Source organism: Ammospiza nelsoni, chromosome 3 (assembly GCF_027579445.1).
Source record: "Ammospiza nelsoni isolate bAmmNel1 chromosome 3, bAmmNel1.pri, whole genome shotgun sequence".
In the NCBI taxonomy this organism is placed as follows: Eukaryota; Metazoa; Chordata; class Aves; order Passeriformes; family Passerellidae; genus Ammospiza; species Ammospiza nelsoni.
The window spans coordinates 14,791,579-14,803,503 of NC_080635.1; the positions used below are offsets into that span (position 1 = coordinate 14,791,579).

The following is an 11,925-nucleotide window of genomic DNA, read 5'->3' on the forward strand; positions in this document are numbered from 1 at the left end:
GGTTAGAACATTATAAATGGAAAGATGTTTTTTACCCAAATACCCAGCACAGAAACAACACTTGGGCAGCAAGCTGAAAGGACAAGTCTGTCCCTAACAAGCTCTAGCTGGCCTCATTTCATTGATTAGCTAATTGCTAATAGCTAATTGCTGGCACTGGTGAAGCAGGGCCCTATATGAGTGAGTGGGCTGCCAGGCTAGGCCCTTTGCTGCAGGGATGTGTTTTGGAGAGGGTCTGGGAAAGGTGGTGACCACACATTTGCTCTGCCTGAGGGATTATTTTAGGGGGAGACAGGGAGGGTTTTTTTGTATGTTTTGTTGTTTTTTTGTTTGGGTTTTTTTGTTGTCTTATTTGATGTTGTGCCCCTGGTAAACCCTTGCCATGAAGCCTTTGCCCTCCCTGTTTATTCTGGCCCTGCTCTTGATGCCTTGGGTGCTGGGGCCAGCCCCTGGGCAGGGTCCTGGGGTGATGCTGGGGCCTTGCTGTGATGCTGCAGCTGCTGCAGGGGTGAGTGAGGGGCAGGGGGATTGGTTCCCTGTGGCAAACTCCCCTCTTGGCTGTGCTGTCCTGCCAGCTTGCAAATCCTTCTCTCTTCTGCATGGCCCTGAGAGATTAAAGCCTGACTGTCTTTGCCTGCTGTGTTTTGGGGCTGGTTTTTGTATTGCTTGTGGTCCAACAGCACAAATCAGGCAGTGCTTCTGGATGTAGGGAGGGGAGAGGGTTTATAATCACATAAATTATGTGTAAATTATGTGACCCTGGGACTCAGTCCAGGTGCAGGCAAAACCCCAGCCCACCAGGCTGGGTTTGGTTTTCTCTTCCCACTGGGCTGGTGTTGGCATTTCTCTGAGCAGTGTTATAAACATTGGGAGTTGGTATTTGGGCCTGCAATTGGACTCTTTTCTTTGTTTATAGGCAAGGGGATCTTCTCAGGAACATTGGGAGGCTAAACCAGGTAAGAATTAGTTCTCAGATCAGCCTCTGGTTTTTTGTTTGCTTGCTTGTGTTTAGTTTTTTGTTTGTTTTTTTCATTGTATGGTTTTCTGTTTTTTTTTTTTTTTTTTTTTTTTTTTTTTTGTTGTTGTTGTTGTTGTGTTTTGGGTTTGCTTTTTTGTTTTGTTTTTTTTTTCTGTTCCCCCAGAACTTGTTGGGTGCTTTAAACCACCAATGAGTAGTGTGGAAAATCAGGAGCGACCATCTGACTGTGGGGTGGTGTGGAGAGGGATTGGGATGTGGTTGATCAGTACTGAGTGCTGGGGTAGGGAAAAACCACTGCTTGTGTAGGAGATAACCTGTGCCACTGTCCTCTGGCTGCCAAGTCCCCACCACAGAGCAGGTCCTGCAGGCAGGAGCAAAGCACTGCAGCAATTAAAACAAGTGGCGAAAGTCCAACCCAAACTTTAAGCGTGCTCCTCTAGGGTAAATCTGTCCTGAACTTGCCACTCTTCAGGCTTTGAGAAAGTGGTTTTGGAAAACACTGCTTTTCCCTGCCTAAGGAAAGCTTCTTTCCACTTTGGGTGCTGTGGGGCGATACCAATGTTGGGGTGATATTAATGTTGGGGCTCTAATGGCTTCTGGCTTGGCTGAGCCCTTTAAACCAAAGAGATTGCTCCCTAAACAGCCTGACCCTGCAGAGGAGAAGCCTCCCTGGTACCCTCTGTGTGGCTCTCCTGGGACCTCTGTGCTCCTGCATGGCCATGGGGGGCTCAAAGCATGGGTGTGCCCTGCTCTGGGACTGTGGGGGCACAGCCATGGAGCAGGAGGTGGTGGTGGCCGGGGCTTCTCCAGCTTTCCAAGGGCTTTGTCCCATGGTTTCCCACTCATGGCTGTCAATGTTGGCAGGCAAATGTGAACAGGAGGTACTAAAATGGGGAGGAAAGGGATCCTGAAGATAATTTCTGGAAATAAAGATGGTAATAATTTCTTTGAAAGTGGAAATGGGGGGAAACTTGGTTGCTGCTTCTTGTCTTCCAGAGCTGGCATCTCCTTGGTTATTGGCCTATGTGCCTATAAGAAGCTGCCACAGAGTGCTGAAGGACAAATATGGGGCGTTTTCTCCTCCAGCATTCCATGCTGATTTCCCTGTAAGCTTTTGGTGCAACTGGACAATCTGGGCAGGCTCCAGGAAGCACATCATCATTTATATCCAGGGATTTATCACTAAGGATGCTTGCAACAAAAATGAAGACAAAATTCTGTTTGAAGGAGTCTCCTCCCTGGTGGAAAACAGTGTTGTTTATGCCTGCTGGAAAAAGGAGATGCATGTTTTTGCCACCTTTGCTCAGGCTGTCCATGTTGTGCTGCTGAAGAGGTACTTGCCAAACCAGAGAGATGGAGGATTTAAAGGGAAGTACTACATCTTCCAAGACCAGCAGGGTGCCTCTTCCTCCAAAGATGGTGCAATTTCTGGAACTTCTGCTCCAAAACTGCAAAAGAAAGGTGGTGGTTTTCAGTCTGGCTGGGTTGGAAACCTTAGGGGTGCACTGGGCTTTGCAGCCACACGTGGCAGCAGCACTGTGCTGAGCAGTGAGCAGATGCAGGGAAGAGGGATCACTGTGGACACCACGGCTGTGGGAAGGCCTACAGAGCTTCTCCCACGTGAACGTGCAAGGACACAGGCTCTGGAAACAACAGCTCCTTCTGAACTGGGGTCTCAGCTGCTGGAGGCTCCAGGCATAGGAACACCTGAGGGAATAATCCCCACTGCAGCTCAGGACACCTGGGGACAGAATCCCTCCGTGAGTGAGGGCAGTGCTGTGAGTTCTGCTCCTGTGTACAGTGTGCCTTTGGAAACTCCTGTGCTTGGTGCCTTCCAGGGAGCAGAACCTTTCTGGCAGCCAGCAGGGGTGAGTCTGGAGAGCAGCCAGCCTGTCCTGAGCCCTACCCTGAGGCCAAAAGGTCTGGGCCACCTGCAGCTTACCATTAGACCAACAGGCCTGGCCCTGGCTGCACACTCTGAGCCTCTGTCCCCTGGCACAGGACAAAGCCAGCAGGGCACAGATCCCAGCAGGGACAGCCAGCTCAGCACAGCCAGCCTGGAGAAGGAGGGAAGCAATGCCCTGCTGAGTGTCCCAGCTGATGGCCTCACCAAGGGCCTGGTGCCCAGCCTGAGGAGCCCCTCTGACATGGTCACCAGGGATCACTTGCAGTCCCTTCCTGACAGAAGCCAAAGCAGTTCGGGGCGTTTGTCTGTGCCTAAACCTGAGCTAGGCACAACTGGCCTCCAGCATACCAAGCTCATGGATATTTTCCCACTGGGAAGTTTTGGGGGAGCTGTCAGGAGGAGAACAGCACTGCATCCCACAGCACCAGGGCTGGCTGCACCTGCTTTGGCAACAGGGCTGGAGCATCCTCTGACACCTGTGCCTGCCCTGGGGACAGAAGCCATCCCTGTGCCAGTGATCTCCTCCACAGTGCCTGTCCCTGCAGGCTTTGGCTCTCTGGATTTAGTTCCTGAAGCACCTCTTCCTCCACAAGTGGAGTCTCTGCCCATGGTACCCTCTCCACCAGCTGCTCTGGACTGGGACACCATCACTCTCAGGCAAAGGAACATCTCCCCAGCTAGCCCAGGAGGACAGGAGATGGTCTCCCCTAGACCACCTTGCCATGCATCAGCAGCCTCTGAACTGGGCACAGATGGGTCCTCCAGATGCCTTGGCCCTGGCAAGCAAAAGCAGAAGTTGGTGCTGGGACAGGGAGGTGAAATCACATCTTCTGTGGGCCTGATGGCCAGGAGTCCCTCCCCAGTCTTTGTCACTGTCCCAGGGCCTGCTGTGAGGCTTGCTCAGCCTGAGGGCCATGTCAGCAGAGGCTCTGGGGTGACACCAGCTTCTCTGTCGGATACCAGAGAGGTCCCAAAGGTGCCTGTGCAGCATCAGGACAGTGCTGCCAGTGACAAACCAGCTTCTGTCTCCATATCCAGGGGGTCTGAAATGCAGGGAGTCACAGAAACTGTGCAAGTGGGTGCAGGGCAGAGGACAGCTGCCTCCTTCAGCACCACTCCTGCACACCCTGATCTGCCTGCAGCTCCATGGGGAGAAGCACTGCCCAGAGACCAAAAGCCTTGGGAGCCCTCTGGTGTAGCCAGGAACACCCAGATGGCAGGAGGACAGCAAGGGAAACATGCTGGTAGGTGTCCCAGCACTTTGTGTCTTGGCACAAGTCATCTTTAGAAGTTAAAACTATTTGGTGGGGCAAGGGCAAGGCTGTGCCTTTCACCTGCAGTCTCCACCTGGCAATCCTAATCTGCTGTCTGGGAACAACTGGGCTGGACTCTCTGAGACCCTGGCAGGACACCAGGTGCCCTCCAAAGCTGCTCCTCAGCAGGACAGGGGAGAGAAAATGTGATTAAAGGCTTGTGAGGTGAGATAAGGGCAGGGAGAGATCACTGACAGCCTACCATCATGGGAAAAACAGAAATGGGAAATTGGTTTCATTTCTTACTAATCAAATTAGGGTAGGATAATGAGAAATCAACTTAAATCTTAAAACCAGCTTCCCCCTATCCCTCCCATCTTCCTGGGCTCAACTTCACTTCTGGTTTCTCCACCTCCTCCCCTCTGGAAGGGCAGGAGAATGGGACCTGCAGTCAGTTCATCAGACCTTGCCTCAGCCACTCCTTTCTTCTCAGGGGAGGACTCCTCACTGGCCTGCCCAGTGCTGGCTCCATCCTGGAGCTGGCTGGCACTGGCTCTGCTTCATGCAGCCTCTCACAGAGGCTTAGCTCCAGCTGAAGTGTGGATATGTGGCTCCAGGGGCTGAAACTACAGAAATCTTGCAGCAGGAAATGCGAAAATCTTGCAGTCTGAAATGCTGCCTCTCCTGTGGAAGTTTGCAGACTCCCAAAAGTCTGATATAGAATATAAAATGTAATATGTGATATAATTTGTGAATATAATGACCTTTGATTGCATGTTTCTGTTCTGTGTTGCAGATGTGTCAGAGCTGGGCCCTCCCTGGGTAACTGAGTTCTTTCCCATCAGGAGCTGCCACCGTGTCCTCCGGGATGGCTCTGGCCTGTTCCACCTCCCGCTGCACGTGGACATTAAAGCCAATATCTGGTGCAACTGGACCATCTGGGCAGGCCCCCAGAAGCACATTGTCATCTATGTCCAAGGGTTCCAGGGGAGCGATGGCTGTGGCAACAACCAGGACAGGATCATCTTCCAGGGGGTCTCGTCAAGCTTGGAAACCAAAGTGGTGTTTGCCTGCCACAACCGAGGCACGCTGGTCTTTGCTGCACAAGCCACCGAGGTGCAGGTGTTGTTGCTGTCAGGGAGTGGTTCCAGAAGCCATGAATACAGGTATTTTAGAGGACAGTACTATGTATTCAGAGACTCTGAAGCTGTGGACTCTTCAAATGATACCATAGCAGCTCCCCAGGAGCCTGTCCAGGAGACCTCTAAAAATGAGAGCTGGAGGACAGTGGAGACCAAAGGTTTGCTGTCCATGCTGACAGCTCCTCCAGGCCCACCCACTGCACCTGCTGGTGGCAGGATCCAGCCTGGCGTTGTGAGCCCAGAAGAGATGGGCCAACATTCTCCTGATCTCATGGAAGATGATCAGTCTGGTGCTAACCAGAGTGAGCGTGGTCAGGATGAAACCAGGCTGGAAAAGAACCTTAAGGACAGAGGCAGCAAGGGCAGAGAAGCTGAAGGTGACATGTTGATGGAGCCAGCTCCAGCTGGGCAGGACACTGGGGGCAAAGCTGAGCCACCTGCCTTGGAGCTGTCCCCTGGGACAGCTCTGGTCACTGTGGTCCCATGTCACCTAGCTGGCTCCCCTTGCTCAGAGATGCCCAGCAGCAGTGTAGGTGTCTCTGCCAGTGGCAGCCCCTCAGAAGTGGCAGCTGCTGCACATCACACACAGACACCAGAGCTGGCAGAGCCACCGCTGAGCACCAGCACAAAACCACCTCTCTACCCATCTCCTGGTGTGACTGCTGCTGATGTGGTGCCTCTGGGAGGAAGGACTGAAGAAATCTTAGGTAAGGTGATTTTTTTGGTTATTACTGGCTGAACTGTAATTGCACCTGACAATGTGCAATATCCACCTCCAGTGATGCACCACTCTCTTAAGGGGTTTTATTTGCAGACATGGCTGTTACCTTCAGCTGGGCTATATGGTACCACTCTTGACTCCTGTATGCAGGGATGGAGGGACTTGAGAAGACACAGTGTCGATTTCTCGGCTGTTTAGGTGGCCTGGAAAGGCCCAGGGATGGCCTTGAAGAGCCGACGCTTCAAAGGACGAGAAGAGACTTCTGATCTTTTCTCAGTCTCGGTGTTTATTAATTGTTTATCTAAAAGATTTTCTTTCAGCCCGACAGAGGTCTGCACAGCAAGCCAGCCATGAGCACACTGCAAGCCCCCGGGGCGGTCACTTATCTTTATACCCGAAGTTACGTGTACAATATTTATCATTTTTCCCCAATACCTTCTACCCTTATTAACCTGTGCACTTCTAGTAATAACCAATCCCAAAGTGCCACCATCACCACAGAAGATGGAGGCCAAGAAGAAGAAGAAGAACAGGACATGCCCCAATTCCTCCATCTTACTTCTTTAGACCCCCCTGTACAGAAATCCTAAACCCTGTGTTTTACACTGTAATTAACTTATCCCTTCACCATACACCCAGTGAAATCCTCCCATCCTCATACAGGTGTCGTTTCCTGTGTAGGATCAAAGCCCTGCCACCAGACACTTCTGGCAACATTCCAGGACTCCCGAGCCCCCCAAGGGTGTTCTCGGCCACTCTGCACCTCCATCCTGAGGTGCTGAGATCCCACATCACAGGATTTTCAGTTCTAACATGGGCATCTAGGGGATTATGCTACTCATCATAGGGACAGGCTGGTTACTAATCCAGGTATTCTGAGTTTTCCATGGAGGAGCCATCCTCCCAGCTGTGACTTCACCCCCAAAGCAGACTGGGAGTGCTTGTCTTGGTTTTAAACAGCTCTGTCTTGCACTGATTCCTCGGTAGCCTCTCACAGTGCTCCCAGGCATGATCACTAAGTTTGAGCTCCAGAAGCTGGAGAAAGGTTAGAAAAATCCTTTGTCTCTTAAGCAAGTTTAGGAGTTGATGGTAGATCACTTACACAGGAAATATTCAGCTACTGATATGTTTTAATTTCTGCCTGAAAGCAGATGTTTTCAAATGGTATTTCCTCACCTCCAAACTGTTCTAGCTCTGCTGTTGGAGATTTTACTCAGATTTTTTGCATTTGCTGGCATGTAATGCCCAAGCTGTTTTGCTCCACTGGGATCCAAGGCAGCTCTGGTAGTTTTACAGAAATAAGAGTTTGTCTCCTTCCAGAAATGGAAATGAGGTTTATTGGGGTGATTTCTTTCTAAAGAGCATTTTCCACTGTAGAGGAGAAGACATTGTCTTCAGAGCCTGTCATTTAATTTCAGAATGAAGAACAGAGGCAGGACCTGGAACATGGCAGTCTTTTTGCAAAGTGACACAGACCTAACATATTTTCCCTCCCCCTTACTGGTGCATCAGTGATAGCAGCGTGATGCTTTCCCTTGCTTTGGCAGATCTGATATCATCTGTGGGGAATGACACAGGACTGCAGTCCCAGCACCATCCTGGAGGTGAGCCATGCAGAGTTTTTAAGTGCCTTAAAACAGTGCCCTAAGCCCAGGGAGCTGCTGAGGCTGTGCTGGACACCACCTGCTCATTACACTTAGAAAGCAGTGGGAGTTGTTTCTGAGCAGTAACCACTCTGAAGAGGCTATTTTTTTAAGATGTCACTGCAATCCCACAGTTGTGCTTTGGCCACTTTGTGTCTCCCCTGGAGAAACCTGAGTTTAGGTGCCAACCCTGACATACATGCTGGCTTGTTTAAGTCCAAGCAATACTTGTTGGCTATTTAAATAAGGTTTTTCTAAGATGAATGAAGGTGAATGAACTTCAATTCCTCCAGTGTATTCCAATGAATGTCCCATGACTACCAGGATCAGAAATATGCAGAAATCCTGCTTCTCAGGCCAGGGAGAGATGGAAACTCTTTTAAGGGAGAGCAACTAAACAATATAAATGCAGGGTTTGTATGGCCCAGCAAGCCACAGAAACAGCTTGCACAAAGGAGTCAATACAGAAGGATCCTCAGCTCTGAACAGGGAGAAATATTGATGAACAAATAGGTTTTAAACAGCCAAGTGACAAGTCTGTGCCAGTCTGGATTCCAAGGGAAACTGGCTTTTAGGCTCCATCAATAACTATAACAATCCCTTTGGGAAAGAGAAGGGCTAAAGGCATGTGAATGTGATTGGATATGTATTGGATATGTTGCTTTGTGCCAGTTTTTCACTGAAAGATCAATTCTAGTGTTCATCAACAAGCATTAACTAAGATTTGTGTTCACCTGTTAGTCAACTTGTCCTACCTGATGCAGAGCCCCTGGAAATACCCTGTGGCACTGACCTGCACAGGCATGGTGCTGTCCTGGTGTTGATGTTTAAGGACTAACTCATTTAGGTAGCCTGTTTGTATTAGGTGCATTTGAACATGCCAGGATCTTGTGTTTTCTGGCAGATGTGCTGTTTGAAGTCACTGCTGAAATCAAACCCAAGGACTGGATTCCTCACGGTGTAAGTGAGGTCCAAAAGGGTCTCCTTGAATCTCTGAAGGATCATGTAAGTGTGGGGAGGTGGAGAAGAGCAGATGGGATGTCCCAAATCTTCGTGTAGAAGAGAGCATTTTGGGCTTTTATGTTTGGGGGAGATGACCTGTAGCTAAGCAAATGGAAACAACTGGGATTGTTCTGAAGAAAGGGCTCAGAGCAGTGGGCTATGGCTATGGGACATCTCTGCATCCCAGGGGGTTTGTGAAGGGGGAGAGCAAGATGGGGTGTTACAGTGAGAAAAGAATCTGTTTGCCATTGTGCTCCTCCTGGCTGAACATCAAATCAGCACTGGTCACTCTGTTCCTCTGTAGATCCAGAAGAACCTGAAGCTTTCTGCCAATAGAGTCAGTGAAATAAAACTAAAGGATGTCAAAAGGTAGGGTTAATGCTGTGCTGTTGGCTTGGCAGGGGGCTGCTATAACCTATAATATTCCTTGGATCAGCAGTGTGTTGGCTTCTCATTCTCCTTCCCCAGGAAGAGACATGTGTCTGTTCTTCTTCCTTGATCTGTAACTTGTCCTGAAGGTAGAAAAAAAAAGTTTTCTAGAGGAAAGATGGTGAAAATTGGTGTTTAGTATTATTTGGGACCTATATAGGTATAAAATGGATTTAAACTTTGGAGGAAAATGAGGATAATCTCACCTGCCAGTGCCTGCTGGAGAAAGCTGGGAGCTGTCAGCAGAGGCTGATCTGGGACTGCAGATTGCTACTATAATTCACTTTACATAAATATCTGATCATTTCAGCTTAGCTCCCAATGAGAAGCCACTCCAGGGCTTTCCTTTTCCCCATGGTCCAAGTGCAAAGCTGCCTCTTGGCACAGATCATCCTTGCAAGAGCCTGCAGCACCATGATCCCATGCCAAGGGTGGAAGGCCTAAATGGGCTGTCAGAGCTGGGCCTGCAGTGATGTTTTTTTCCTCCTGCCTCACCCTGGGCTCTCCCCTGCCCACAGGACGAGTGATGCCAACCTGCTGCTCACCTTCTGGCTGCACCTGGAGCCAGAGGACAGGAATGTGTCTCTGCTCCTGCGCTCCCACCTGGAGGAGCTGCTTGGCACCTCGGTGGGTGTGGAGAAGCTGCAGCTTGTTTCACTCTTCGTTGAAGGTGGGTGCTTCACTTTGTTTTATTTTTTCCTGGGATAAACCCTTATAATGCCAAGCCTGACTTGACTTGGGGCATCTATTCCCCACGACAGATGTGAACGAGTGCCAGGCTGGGCTCGGCCTCTGCGGGGAGGAGGCGGAGTGCTTCAATGGCGTGGGCACCTACCTGTGCCGCTGCAAGCAGGGCTACGAGGACCATTCTCCCACCAAGTCGGGCACGCTCTGCATCCGCGCTCCCCGGGCAGGTAGGGGATGGGACTGCGGCTCTGCTCCCTCCCCGGGCTGCTGCTGCCCTGCCCTGAGTGGGGAGAGCCGCTGGAGGGAGTGAGCACACCAGGGCAAGGGGCTCTCTCCTAGCCAAGGGTCCTGCCCCTCTGCTGGTGTGTGCTGTGAGTGGCGGCTCTAGGTGTCCCTGCCACGTGTGGAATGCCTTTGCAAGGGCTGGGAATAGAACCTCTCCGTGAGCCTTAGGCTCCCTTCCCCCAGCCTGCTGCTTTCTCTGCATCGGGGCTGCAACCTGGCACATGTGAGCCCTTAAGTTATAAGCAAAATGTGGTAAGGGGTGGTTTATGAGGCACCTCTGCTGTAACTGATGTGATCAGGAAACCCGGTGGCTCCTGGGGGTGCCCTTTGGTCTCCTGTCACCCTGTGTAGATCTTGATAAGAAGGGCAGTGATGTTCCTGGTGTTTACTCCAGCTTTGACACAAGGCTCAGCAGATGGCATGTGGTGCTTGACTATAATCAGAGGTGGCTAATCCAACCCAATTGCAGAGTGATGGAGCCTCAGAGGCTGGAAAACAGCAATATTCTGTAATATGTGCTCCAAACACTGCAGCTGCTGTACCAAAACTACTTCAACACTGCTGCAGTGGCTTAAACCTTAAAGTGAGCTCATAGCCAAATATAATTTCTCACCCATCCTACCAACTCCAAGTTAATTAACAATTTGAGTAGTCTAAACCTGTACAGATCAGCTGGTTGTTGTTATATTCTGACACAGGTAATTTTATGACTCCATCTTTATCTGTTGGGCCATGGGGAGGGTCTCTCCAGGCCTGGATGGGAACAGCAGCAGACCTTTTATTCTCCATGTAGCTGCACATGGCTTTGGCAATGGCTTTGCTCTGACAGAGTTCTTTTGGGGTAGCACCATCCTTGTGCTGCTCTGGGCTCTTGGTCTATATATGTCCCTGGGATGGAGGGGACATGGGAGATGTGCTCGGGCCTGGAGGCAGGTGTGAGGGTCCCTGGAGGGGGCCAGGGGCCATGCTGAACTTCCCAGAGGAGATGTGGGGCACTTTGTGGGCACTGGGATGAGCCCATGGCTTTTCTCTTGCAGGGATCAGCACCTTCCTCCGCCACGCTGACATGCTGGTGGGGGCAGCCCTGGTGGCCGGCCTGGTGCTGCTGGTGGCCTTTGGTGGCCTCTGTGTCACGGCCCTGTGCGGACAGGCCCCCAGGAGGAGCCCAAGGCCCGAGGAGCCAGCGGTGAGGGCTGTGGAGGAGCCAGCCATGGAGCTGCACAGCCTGGGGCAGTGCCTGCAGCTTGACCCCTTGCAGCTGAAGCTGCGGGCCAGGGCCCCCGAGTGGCTCTGGAATGTCCGTGTCCCCCCTGGCCAGGCGGGACAGGGACAGCAATTCCCAGAGCAGCCTCCCCCACTCTGAGGGGGCCGGGCCTCGGTGGCCTGTGCAGGCACTCCTGCATTTCCCCGGGTTTCTGCCACAACCCCTGGCTGTGCCAACCCTTCTGCTGTGTTTTATGGACCATGAATATCCCACAACAGTGTTCCTCATGTTGTAATTTAATATTTTTAGTGCTTGCTCAGCTTGGGGAACAAAATGTTTGCTTCACACTGCTGTACATCTGATCATTTACTCTACTCGAGATCCGCACAGGAAAATTAAAATCTTTATTTTCTTTTAAAGAAAAAAGGAAGTAAGATGTTTTGGTCCTTAATATGAAATTAAAAATTTTTCTGCATTGTGCTCAGTGCTACCTGCTTTCTCCTGCCCTCCAGGCAGAGCTCTGTGGGGAGCCCTGGCATGGCCTGAGGATCTGTGGGGTATTTCTTCCAGCCTGGCTGAGAAACACCTCCAGAACTTGACTTAATTTTGGTGAGAAACCTGCTCAGGTTATGGCAGGTGGGCACTCACTCACTGAGTGACGGGAACGGCATTTT

The 11,925-nt window shown here is 50.9% G+C and overlaps 1 protein-coding gene across 3 annotated transcripts; it reads left to right on the top strand.

Annotated features, from left to right (window-relative positions):
* The first annotated feature begins 280 nt into the window (after window positions 1-280).
* Window positions 281-11,677, top strand: LOC132071118 (uncharacterized). 3 transcript variants are annotated; one of them, XM_059468449.1, is made up of 10 exons: window positions 281-508; window positions 917-956; window positions 1,976-4,129; window positions 4,935-5,987; window positions 7,549-7,605; window positions 8,549-8,649; window positions 8,951-9,015; window positions 9,594-9,745; window positions 9,837-9,989; window positions 11,085-11,677. In XM_059468449.1, the coding sequence occupies exons 1-10, from the start codon at window positions 383-385 to the stop codon at window positions 11,408-11,410; spliced, it is 4,227 nt and encodes a 1,408-aa protein (XP_059324432.1). In that variant the 5' UTR covers window positions 281-382; the 3' UTR covers window positions 11,411-11,677. The 3 variants fall into 3 exon arrangements, with proteins under 3 accessions (XP_059324432.1, XP_059324433.1, XP_059324434.1); XM_059468450.1 differs by having other exon boundaries at window positions 8,549-8,604; XM_059468451.1 differs by lacking the exon at window positions 1,976-4,129.
* The last annotated feature ends 248 nt before the right edge of the window (window positions 11,678-11,925 follow it).

What these genes read in the sequence shown, in the direction of transcription:
- LOC132071118 (XM_059468449.1), top strand. Translation starts at nt 383, where the DNA reads ATGAAGCCTTTGCCCTCCCTGTTTATTCTGGCCCTGCTCTTGATGCCT. An exon ending in ACAGCAAGGGAAACATGCTG is followed by an intron (nt 4,130 to 4,934) that starts GTAGGTGTCCCA and finishes TCTGTGTTGCAG; the next exon opens with ATGTGTCAGAGCTGGGCCCT. An exon ending in TGTTTCACTCTTCGTTGAAG is followed by an intron (nt 9,746 to 9,836) that starts GTGGGTGCTTCA and finishes TCCCCACGACAG; the next exon opens with ATGTGAACGAGTGCCAGGCT.